Below are 13,084 nucleotides of genomic sequence, written 5' to 3'. Positions count from 1 at the left end.
ATCTGCTTATAACAGCTCCTATGGACATTCAATGATCAACACCAAATGATAAAGTAACTCAACAGGACCTCACTGTCCTATTTATAGACTCTCGGAAGGCTCACTTTAACAAAGAGAAAATTAGAGAAAATGCGGTACAAAATACAGGGATCTAAATTTAATGAGACTAAAAAGGAAAAATTAGTAAAAGGCAGAAGGTAATGCAGCTAGGAACCTTTGCTATTGTCTAAAGTGTGTCAAAGGGCACACTGCATGCAGCCAACAGCAGGCAGTATCCCTAACACAGAATACATCTGTAGAGACAATACATGCACCACTCAATACAGACACAATATAAAATCCCCATATGTGCTCATTTCAATACAGTATGGATAACATAAAAACTATATGAGGTATGAAATACAAAATATAGTTAATCTTTCCTTTGGACACAGGCTTGCCTATTTCGACACCATGATTCTACAGTTTATTTCATAATAGGATAAACTTCAGAATCACAATATAATCAATTTCCAATTCCCAATGCAAATAAGTTCACATTATTTCCACTATATTAAATTCATTTTCCCCATTCTAATCAACATTCTAAGGCATAATAAAAATGTCCTTGAATGAGAAACATGGAAATGAAAGGCACATCACCCAACTAATTAGCCATTCAACAACCTTTTCAATACCCCCCACAATACTTGCGAAAATGTTCTGACATCTTGGATTATATATTCAACAAACTTTTCAATCCCTCAAATTACTTGGAAATATTTTCTCAAGATACTTTGATGAAGTATCAAAAAGTTACATTAGCTATGTACTTTTTTGTTTTTTGTTACCAAAGGATATTCTAAAGCCATAAAATCCATATCAATGCTGATGATTATGCACAATTGCCAACAGTATTTATTTTCTTGTCATAAATTATTCTGAACCTATAACACCCCAACAATAATGTTATCTCGTCAACTACAAAAGCCTGTAAACTGTTTTGGAAACCCTTTTCCAAAACTGACTATAGCACATCTGTTTATGATGTATGGCATATTTAAAGGAGTATGGACTAAAAACCAAGTGAGATATGAAAAATAGGCATCTTATAACAAACTGTCCCTTATACATAGAAATAAGCACTTCCAAACATGGAAATTAATTAAAATATTTTAAGCAATTTAAAGTACAACAATGTTCACCTACTTGTTAAAATTCTTGTCTGGTACTGCAACACTCATGTTTGGCTGGGTAATGGAATTCCGAGATGGCTGTGCAACAAATGATAAAGATGGTTGTGCTACTGTACTGACAGAGGGCTGTGTAGTAGATTTACTATCAGAGATCTTCATGGCTTTCAACTTTCCCCTACCTGGAGATTTTTTAATTGCTTTACCAGCTATCTGAACCTTGCCTGGTCCTGAAACCAATCTGGTGCCAGCACTGGAACTGAAAGAAAATGTAAAATAGAGCCAAACTATAATTCACATCTGAAACTTTTTCAGTATCCATACAACACAGGAAGTGCTCATGTTTACGTAAGATGGGTAACTATTACCCTATTAAACAGCCGACTAAACCAGAGCAGAGCACCAGTAAGGACTTTTGATTCTTACGTCGTTTCTTTAATACCAATGTTTTTAATATTTAAGTTTTTTATACAAAACATTGAAACCTTATACAGGCAGTTCCCAGTTATCAGCAGGGGTTCCGTTCTGAGGGTGTGATGATAACCGAAAATCGCTGCTAACCGAAAATCGGCGATTTTTCTGCAATTTCGGGGGTAATCAGCACCGATTTTCGGTTATCGGCGCCTCTGTTAGGTATGTGTCAGCGCCAATACCCAATTATCGGTGCCAATAAGCGGAAATTGGTGATTCTCGTTGCTAAACAAGTGCCATAAAACCGGATCACCAATAACCGAGCCCGCCATTAACTGGGGACTGCCCGCCAACCCCATTTGCTTAAACTGGGGATAGAGAAAGGCACCAATGATTATGATTAATGGTTTTGTACAAATACTTTTATTCTATAAATATATTTACATATATTGTGAAAAATAATTAAAATCAGAGCTATTAATAAATTCATACATTCAAATTCTGATCATATAACAGACCTCTTTCACTGTAATTTGTTTACAAACACCCTTTGCTCCCTTTTCTGTCGAAAAAATCTTGAGTAGAAATTTGCTTCCAATTTCCTTGTGCATTTAAATTTGATAACTGTGACTGAAGAGGAAGGATTAAGCAGGAAAGCCTCTAAAGAGATAATAAGACTCAGATGCAATAAGTCCAATTCCCAAAGATGAAGGAAAGTGGAGATCAAGATAATCTCAGAAATCCATACACTTTCCATAAGTAAAGCATGCAATGGACATCCTGGTAGTACAGTCTTCAAGCATCAGAAGTGTAAAGAAAGGTACTTCATGAAAAATGCCCCTTTTATTATAGTAAAAAATCAGACAAAAGGAGGATGCTTTGAGCCCTGAGGGTGTTGATCCTGAGTTCAGTGAAGGCAATCTGAGAAACATCTAACAAAATTCAACCATGAGGCTGAGGAAGTCAACAACAACAAAGCGCAATATAATCATTACGATGAGAACAACAACTCGAAAGTTCATGATAACACAAGAAAAGAATCCACTCTGCATAAGTAAAAGTAAAGAACAAACTAGGCAATGGGTGAGGTGAGGGAAAAGAGAGAGTCACGATGGCCGCCTGCTTGTAAAACCTCTATTCAAAACCAATTAAGAAATAAGCAACCCAATACAGGATTAAACCAAGAAGGAGAAGAGGAGGAGGAAGAGAAGAATATTCTCTGAAAATCTAAGATTATAGTTCAGAATGGAAACTAATATAATGAATGTAAATACCAACATAGAGTGTACCAAGAACAGAACAAAAACTCAAGTCACAAGAAATGAAAAGGAAAAATTCATCATACGGTGGAAAAATAAATTGGAGATGTAATGATTTACTAAGGGGCTTATGAATTCCGAATACTAACATCTCTTATTTAGGCGACTGCATTGGCAACTCAAGGAGACAAAGCTGATATACACAAAACTGCTTGAAAATGAAAACTCGCAAAGCCTTAAACTCACTAAGACGGGAGCAAGAGTACACAAAAGAATCACTTACAAAAGAACATGCAAACAATAATGAAAAGGATGAAAACCACAAAAGCTAGAACGAAGTAGCTCAGGAAACACCACATATATCTTAACACTTGGAAGTTACACAGAAGGATGAGTTTGACCCTTAGAAGACATATGTGGTGGTATCTTTCCTTTGTACTCTTGGAGATGGTATGACTGGGATCTGACAAACAGAATAAAGCTAATTATTAGTAATGGGTTTTGCATAAAGCATATTTTGTTTCCATTTGCACTCACTCATAAATGCCATACGATAAAAATAACTATAAAAAAATGGGAAGATGTAACCAAGAGTAAACAAAATTAATATAAATGACTGGAAATAATGTACAGCGAGTCCAACTAATTAACAGAATCAGGCCATCTGTTATAGGGTTTTGTGGCCAAGTCAACTACGTTCTGTCACAACAATGGCCAAATGGTATGAATTTTGATAGAAATTAAGTAGTACTCATAAATTTAATACATAAGTATCACTAATTCAATGGCAGAAATGACATTTTTATAATAAAGTTTTATATATACTTATATATACTGAGCTAAGCATATCCCTGTAGCCCTTTCTAGTCAAAGGGGCCAAACGTCTGGAGGATCTAAGATACAATAGGAAATCTGCAATCTCTGTCAGAGAGGTTTTAATAGAAGAGACTTCATTCTTTCTTCACCAAGTGTGGAAAATGGACCGCTTATTCTGGTAAACATTGCAGGAAGATTGGCGTCTGCATCTCAAGATTGCTTCTGCAGCTATTCCCAAAAAACTCTTAGCTCTGAGGAGTCTTTTGACAGTTTGAACCCTGTCAGAGCTAGAGTTGACAACCCTTGATGAAATCTTCTGACATGGGGTGGTTTGAGAAGACCCTTGGAAGGTTTCACAGATGAAGGAGGCTTCTTCAAAAACCCCAAAATGTCACCCAGAAGCTGTTGAATTGAAAGGAGAGAAGGATCCCAACATGATGAGGTCGAAGTCTATTGCAGAATACAAGGCGCTGTTACTAAGGGAGCTGGTGCTGAACGTCTAGAAGACGAGTCAGGATAACCCGAAGGTGTTACACTTTGTGATTGAGCGGGTGCTACAAGGTGCTCGGAAGCTGCTGGCTGCTTGGAAGCCGCTGGGCACTTGAGAGACACTGAGCGTATGACTCCTACTGACTGCTTTGGTGCCAAAGAATGCTCAGGAGCCAAAGGAAGCTCGGGCACTAGTGGGTACTTAGGCGCTACTGGGTGTTCAGGGGTTACTGGGAGCTCGGATGCTGATAGGCACTTGGGAGCTGCTGCACCAGTTGGCGCCACCGGGTGCTTACACTTAAGCGTGTCGGGAGACAGAGCTGGAGAAAAAGGCTCTGCTGAAGCCACTGGCACCACTAGACACTTGCATCTTGGAACTTTACGAGAAGGAGACACGAGCTCGGAAACTGCTGTGCTATCTGGTGCAGTTGGGCGCTTGCGTCAGCAAATGTTGGGTTGACTGGGAGAAAAACATTCCAGGCTATCCCAGAAACTGCAAGAAGGGAGAGACTCCTTCGTCTTTTGCACAGAACCTGAGGCAAGCGATGCCCCTCCACTGCAGACTTTTTCAGTGGCCTTGATACATCACTGAAGTGCCAATGGCACTTTTGTTCAGGGCTGGAATCCTCTGAACTGGAAGAAAGGCAGTGAGCCTGTGACAGGGCACCTTTCCAATGGCTGCCACGCACTGATGCCACCTGGGATTCTGCAACAGGTGTGACGGAGGGGCCAACTACCCGTGGGCAGACCCACCGACCTCCGTTGGGCCTCTGGTATGGCTTCTCCCAGGTTTAGGGGAGTGTGCCAGGGACCTTTGCCTAGGAGAATCGGCGGGACGGGCAGCCAGCTCCTCCACTAACACTTCACTCTTATCACCTGATTTCTGTTCCATCAAGGAATGCACTGATGCCCCTAACTGGGCCACTGTATTCACTAATAACTCAAATTAACAATTGAATTTAGACTCCAGACTGGCAATGGCACTGGGATCGGAAGCAAGAGAGTTGGGTAAAGGATCAGGTGATACTGAAGAGGAGATGATGGGAGAAATAGCATTCAAAGATATACTGTAATAGGAACTTCCAAAGAAGACCTAGCAGATTCCTGACTATCTAAAGTCTTGTCATGTTTAATAGTAGCTTTTCTCTTCCTATCCCACTCAAGTTTTGATAGATGAGAACTCAAAATCTTCCATTGTCTAGGATCCCAGCCCTCACATTCAATACATGTATTCTCTACTGAACAAATCTGACCCCTGCAAGACGTGTTCAAAGTGTGAGAATCATACCTAGCAGAAGTTAATCTCATATTACAGCCTTGCTGCAATATTGAGTAGTAGTAGTAGTACTAGTATCTGACATTATCACAACAAGTCAATAACTAAGTACCGAGTCACAATCAAGTGGTCAAAATTTGTGAATTTCAAAAACCTATCTAACTATTGCTGAAAGGCTACTGAAATCAAAGCATACTTCACCAATGTAAGGAACAACCAAAAAACAGCAAATTATGAGTATTCCAAATTCAGCTGCTGCTCACAACCTATGTTGGAAGCCAGCAGAAACAAACTGAAACCATTTGCTCAGTTGTTCCTCTTCTCCAAAAGTAGGCAGGGCTAGACATCTACACCAAAACAAAAGAATCACTACTGCAAGTTTCAAATTCTAGCTGCCGATACTAGAAACGTAAGCTATGTAATTACTTGGTAAGTAATTTATATTATAATGTTTTATTAGAATATTTTGGGATACGCACACAATCCTTTAGCCTTATTAAATATCTGGCATTCAAGGAGAGATAACAGAGACTCACTACTGAAAGTTTCCAAAATGAACTCATAACAACATACAATATACAGTACTGCTTATTCACATAATGGACCTAGATTTACTGTCACTGTTTTACCATTGCAAAACAGTCTACTGTGTGAAATGCACATTTAATCATCTCGTTTCATCTTTTACTGGCAAAGGTAAACTGTTTCTTACCTAAGCCCTTATCATTCTTAACAGAACATAAACAAAATGCTGCACTTTAAGTATGTTATTCTTTAACATACATTACCCATTTAACAAGTGATAAGGTAAAAAAAAAAAAAAAGTTACTACTAAATACATGAAATTAAATCCATAGCATTACAGAAGTCCAATAATTACTGCATAAATTTTGTTCATTACATATACAATGTGCTGATACCAGCATACAAAAAAAATTTAGGACATGTGTAGAACCTGTGCTATGTTGGCCTTCACAGCTCATGCATATGATAACTGAAGTTTTTGGACACTTGATTTGGGTGTTTACAGCTTATTTAAAAACAAAATCTTATGTTCCTAAACAAATATTTTATGACTTTTAAAAGTGACTATATAATGTGACATCATGAACTCATGAGCACTTAAAGTGATGGTAAAAGTACAGATTACATTTGTAGCCGTCAATGGTAATACTGGTTGGTCAAATCAGGATTTCACAAAAACCATCTTTTGGGGACATAGGAATCTAACACTTGCATATGTAAATGGACTACTGTATTAATCACAGGCTTGTATACAGTACACAATGCCAAAAAAATGTACCTTTTGTAACTAATTATAAATGAAAAGTAAGACCTGACGATATTATCTCTCACTTACGTAGTTAGGATGGTAGGATTTTGTGTGACAGTGGAACCTGGTGGAGCAGCAGCATACTTAAAGGACTGAGTAACATCACTTGGGTCTACTGTGTTTAGGAGTTCTGGACTCAGTGGTGCTTCATCTAGCAATTTTGAATTCTGAATTTCTGGCCATAAATTGCTACCACTTGGGCTTCTTACATTTGTAGCTGTAATAAAAAGTACAGAAAGATCACTTGTATGAAGATCAGACACAAAAAGATAGTCTTACAATTTACAGGACATTGTAATGATAAATGTGTTCATGGGGTTAATTTCTTGATACTTATAATAAAAGGACCAAATACACTAATTTTCCTTATTGATGTGAATTACATATTTACATTGTAATTTTCTAATAGCAAATCTAGAGTAAGGCAAAAAGTTTAAAAATGCAATAATTAAAACAATATACTTGATACAATAAACCTCTACAGAAGGTTTTCTCTCTCTCTCTCCAGTGTTAGACATCTAATTAGTTCTCAGCATTTGTTTTTTATTGCAAACTTTCTGTCTATAACTTCCCCCCACTAAGAATCCTATCACTTTTTTATTTACCATTTCTCTGACTGCTCCTCATCTGCCATATGGTTTTCAAAGGTTGCATGTGATGATTCTCTACATTTTATAGGCATTTTGAGAATTTTCTCTATTTTCTTTAAGTGTAAATGTCTCTTCTATTTTTAGAAGCACAGGTCTTTCAATATCTAAAAAAATTACTTTCTTATACCAGTATCCAAATATCCTCTTTTCACAGTATCCAGCCTACTGCATCCTTACTGACCTTTCAAGCTGTTTCACAACCCAGTTCTAACCAGGTTACAAAAATGCTCAACCTGCTCCAAGGGCAGTCCCTCACCATGAGCTTTTTCATCTTACTATCATTAGACCTTCTGTTAGCTTAAACAGTTCTGACATCTGTTGTTTACATCTATGGATAGCATTGTACTCATCCCTACATCATACTAACAGCATCTACTTTCTTGACTATCTTCTGGGTCACAAATCTTAACTTTACACACAATAAAATTCACTTTTATCCATTTGACGCTTCCATCTTCTAAAAACTTCTAAGAGCTACTAAATTTGCTTTCCTGTTGACACTTATATATGTGCAGAGCACCTTCCGTGGGCCTACCTTCTGTACTGTGATGCAACTTCTTCCATTGCTAGGGCAGATAGTAAAGGGGTCAAATACTCTACTCATATTAAAAAGAGTATGAATTATCTTATATTTTCTAACATAGTGGTTAAACATAGTGCTTCTGAAGGGAATTTGCTATTCCACTCCTTGTACAGTTGCCTGCTTGGAGCAAGGAAGAAAATGAACCTCTGCCACAATACTGGTTCACTGAAGGAAACTGAACCTCTGCCAAAAATATTGGTTCATTGAAGAAACCTAACTTAAAAGCATTTTTCTCTTCTACAGAAAATTCACATAGAAAATCACTTCGATTACAGTATTTATGTCCACAGCCAAGTAGTGTTTCCTTTTCCATAATATTAAGGAGCCAATATTCTACGAAACCCTCCTTCCCGATCCACTAGCATTATGCTCTCATTTCAAAGCTACTTTCCCAAACTTGTAGTGTAAACTTTGCATACATTTATCTGTCAGTTTGTGACCAAATTCAAACTTGGGATGATGTTAATTTCTCTCTACTCTTAGCTTTACTTATAACACATTTTTTCCTCTCCAGGGAGACCATCAAAATGACCACTGTACCAGAAAAATCACAGGAAGCCCTGTATATAAGTACTAGTATATGTATACATATGTATCCTTGTATATAGGTACTAGTCTCCATCTAAGGGATAACCTAACCCACATCACCTTAACAAAAAGTATTGGAGAAAAAGTTGTGAAACCAAATACACAGGAGCAGGTTCACTGGTGCAACATGATACGCAATTGTCAAGAAAACTGCAATTAGTCTAAGTTGAAGGCTTGGACATTTTACACTGGCCTAAATACTGTATTTGACAACATACAGAGATGGGACCAGAAAAATGGAAATGTACTGAATACCATTAATTAAACAAAGGGGGTACAGTGCTCCCCCACTTTTTTGCAGGGATAGGTTCCAGAACCCACCATGAAAATGCAAAATCCCCTCTAAAAATGTTTATAACTGCCAAATATCCTGTACTCCTTAAACTAAAATTCTTATAACTGCCTACTTTAACAGTTCAGTGTAATTTAATAGTTCAAACAAAATTATATCTTAAATTATCATACTAAAACAATTTCATATCATTTCAAACAAAAATACACCCCAAACCACCAAAAGTCAGATTACTCTCCTACAACTGTTAATCTTAAAATGCTTAAAACAATGATTTAATAATTTTCAAATATTAATATTAATGTAAACACAGCAAAATATCTATAAAATGTTTAATAAAAATTAAATAGATCTTTAACCCTTTAACGCCGAAGCCCTATTTACAAAAACGTCCCCAGTATGCCGGCGAATTCGGTGAGTTAGCGCTGAAGCGGAAAAAAAGTTTTTTTCAAAAAATCACAGCACGCTTAGTTTTTAAGATTAAGAGTTCATTTTTGGCTCATTTTTTTTTGTCATTGCCTGAAGTTTAGTATGCAACCATCAGAAATGTAAAAAAAATATCATTATCATATATAAATATTGGCATATATGACAGCAAAAAAAAACTCGTATATAATTGTATACAAATCGCTGTAAGCAAAAGCAGTTAAAGCTAATGAGTTAATTTTTTAGTTGTATTGTACACTAAATTGCGATGATTTTGGTATATAACAAATTTTAAAACAATCAAAGCAACACAGAGAAAATATTATCACAAATGATGCATGAATTCGTGATTTCATGGACGTAAAAAATGTTTTTCAAAAATTCACCATAAATCGAAATATTGTGCTAGACACTTCCCGTTTGTTGAAAAATGAAGCTAATTGATTGAATATTACTAGACTGTAAGTGCTGTAGCTTACAATTGCAGTTTTCAACCATTTCGGTCGAGTTAAAGTTGACCGAAAGTTGATTTTTTCTATTTATCGTGATTTATATGGAAATATTTCAAAACTGATAAAAGCTACAACCATCAGTTATTTTCTGTTGTATTATTGTACATGACGGTTGCGCACATTTTCATATATAAAACTTTATGAACGACTAATATAAAGGGTGCAAATAATCATAATTTGAAGGTTCTTTTGACAACGAGGCGAAAGAATTTCTGAGATGTTACCCGTCATAAACGAGGACGCCTGTACATGAAAGCGAGTTACCAACGCAGATTTCATAAGGAAAATGTTTTTAAAAATTCACCATAAATCGAAATATTGTGCTAGAGACTTCCAATTTATTACAAAATGAAGTTAAACGATTAAATATTACTAGAATGTATGAGTTTTAGCTTGCAATTGCGTTTTTTTACCATTTCGGTCGAGTTAAAGTTGACCGAAGGTTGAAATTTTGGCAGTTATCGTGATTTATGTGAAAATATTTCAAAACTGATAAAAGCTACAACCATGAGCTATTTTTGGTTGTATTCTACATGAAATTGCACACATTTTCATATATAAAAGTTTATGTAACGACTAATGTAAAACGATGCAAATATTACGACAACATGGTGAAAGAATTTCTGAGATGTTCGGCCGAGTTACACGACGCAGACGTAAGGAAAAAATTTTTTTCAGAAATTCACCATAAATCGAAATATTGTGCTAGAGACTTCCAGTTTGTTGCAAATGAAGGTACATGATTGAATATTACTAGAATGTAAGAGTTTTAGCTTATAATTGCGTTTTTACCATTTCGGTCGAGTTAAAGTTGACTGAAGCTTGAAATTTTGGCAGTTATCGTGATTTATATGAAAATATTTCAAAACTGATAAAAGCTACAACCATGAGTTATTTTCAGTTGTATTCTACATGAAATTGCACATTTCCATATATAAAACTTTATGTAACGACTAATATAAAACAGTGCAAACATTACGACAACGTGTGAAAGAATTTCTCTAATGGACGTAAGGAAAAAGTTTTTCAAAAAATTCACCATAAATCGAAATATTGTGCTAGAGACTTCCAATTGGTTGTAAAATGAAGGTAAATGGTTGAATATTACTAGATCGTAAGAGTTTTAGCTTAAATTGCGTTTTTGACCATTTCGGTCGAGTCAATGTTGACCGAAGGTTGAAATTTTGGCAGTTATCGTGGTTTATATGAAAATATTTCCAAACTGATAAAAGCTACAACCATGGGTTGTATTTTGCTGTATTGTACATGAAATTGCGCACATTTTCATATATAAAACTTTATGTAATGGCTAATATAGAACAGTGCAAAAATTACGACAAAATGACGAAAGAATTTATGAAATTTTCGGCTGAGTTACCGCCCGTGCGTAAGAAAAAAATTTTTTTTCAAAAATTCACCATAAATCGAAATGTGCTAGAGACTTCCAATTTGTTGCAAAATGAAGGTACATGATTGAATATTACTAGAATGTAAGAGTTTTAGCTTACAATTGCGTTTTTCGACCATTTCGGTCGAGTCAAACAGACAATTTTAGTCAACGTATGATACGTCCAATAGGCGTTTAAGGGTTAATACAAATTAAATAAATCTGTCTTACAGAACGCTTGACCACTAATCGAGTTACCCCTGTATAAGTAAGCATAGCCGTTTTCTCTCATATTATTGAAGTTGTTCCATTTTCCTTTTACATTTGTAACAAAAATTACTATCAGTAGTGCATTAAATAATTTTAATGTGCATATGTATTTTTGTTCTCTCTCTCTCTCTCTCATTGATAAGAGAGAGACTGATTTTTTATGCACGTATGTTTGTTATGTACAGTATGCAGTAATTTTACATATAAATGTGATTTTACTGTCATTCATTTTTCATGTTTCCATGCTATAGCCTAATTACATCTTTTGACATTTTAATAAAAGCAGACTGGAAAATAAAATGAAAATAATTAACAAATATTTTAGATACTTTACAGCATCCTCTATCATCCAAAATCACTATCAATCAGCCACAAACACTGCATATCATTTCAAATACATCTTACATTTACCAGAGAGAGAGAGAGAGAGAGAGAGAGAGAGAGAGAGAGAGAGAGATTGTAAACCTGTTAAGCTCATTCTGGGGCCCACCCCGTATTCCGGGGTGGGCCTCATTCTCATTTTATAGATATTTTGCTGTGTTTACATTATTAATATTAATATTTGAAAATTAGTAAACAATTTTTTATCATAAAAATGTATTTAGTCATGACAATAAAATGAAAATACAGTAATTAATGAATATTGCTCTATGAAAAATTTTGCAAACTGGTGAGTTCCCATGTAATACTGAAAGGTAAGTTCCACAAAAATCTGCGATAAAGTGAAGCATGAAAAAGTGGGGGTCCACTGTATGTAGTAGTGTTCAAAGTATCGGGAAGTAAGATTGCTAAAGCGTGTTATGAAAGAATGGAAAAGTGGGCTGAAACCATGGCTAAGATATACAATACAAAATTAACTAAGTCTAGCATTTTGCCAAGAAAGTTAATAAAATATACAATATATACGTATACTGAGTCATTTAAAAAAGATTACAAAGCAATAAGGAAGTTTTATCATATATTTATGAATACTAAGAAGGCATTTAACAAGCAATACATCAGACATTATAAAAGCAATGGGTAGTAGAATAATTCACTGTGCATATAATGGTTCAACATCACCATGGCACAAGACCAAGAGTAAAGAAACTTGTGGTTATAATAAAAATTAGATGTGTGTGTGTGTAAGGATTTCCATGAGTCCTTTATATCACAGAAATGGAGGACAACAAAAGTGAAGCTGTAAGCATGACTTGGCACTAACAGCAGAACCAAAGGAACAAGTGACAGGCGGTGTTCAGGATTGTATTATATTAATGGGGTATAGGACTTTCAATGGTCAAAATGCACATAAGGGAAATGATTAGAAGGAAAAAGACTGCTGTAATAGATGGGCAGACCTTGAAGGCAGTATGACAGTCCAGATATTTTAAGACATATTTGATAATACAGTCACAGTAGAGAGGAGAATTAAAAAACTAGAGGAAATTCTGAAAGGATGTGATTACCAAATCTTACGATGTGTGGCTGGAGTATAGAGTGAAGAGCAAGTGGTGTAAACAGGCCAAAAGATAGACTGAGATTTTAAGAGGTAATAATGGTTTGGGTACATAGTGAGTAGGGAATAGGAACAGTCAATGCGAGTACAGTAGTGTGAGTGGCCAAAGTAAATCATAAAGA

The 13,084-nt window shown here is 35.8% G+C and overlaps 1 protein-coding gene across 14 annotated transcripts in view; it reads right to left on the bottom strand.

Moving 5' to 3' along the window:
• Positions 1–13,084, bottom strand: part of Hsf (Heat shock factor) — a 207,815-nt gene that overhangs the window by 99,100 nt on the left and 95,631 nt on the right. For all 14 annotated transcript variants that reach the window (XM_067107883.1, XM_067107889.1, XM_067107893.1 and 11 more), the window contains exons 8-9: positions 6,784–6,973; positions 1,189–1,431 (exon numbers count right to left, since the gene is read on the bottom strand). In XM_067107883.1, the coding sequence (XP_066963984.1) occupies positions 1,189–1,431; positions 6,784–6,973 (433 nt within the window). The remainder of the gene's footprint in view (positions 1–1,188; positions 1,432–6,783; positions 6,974–13,084) is intronic.

Source organism: Macrobrachium rosenbergii, chromosome 8, assembly GCF_040412425.1.
Source record: "Macrobrachium rosenbergii isolate ZJJX-2024 chromosome 8, ASM4041242v1, whole genome shotgun sequence".
NCBI lineage: Eukaryota > Metazoa > Arthropoda > Malacostraca > Decapoda > Palaemonidae > Macrobrachium > Macrobrachium rosenbergii.
This window is presented reverse-complemented; position numbering and strand designations above follow the sequence as displayed.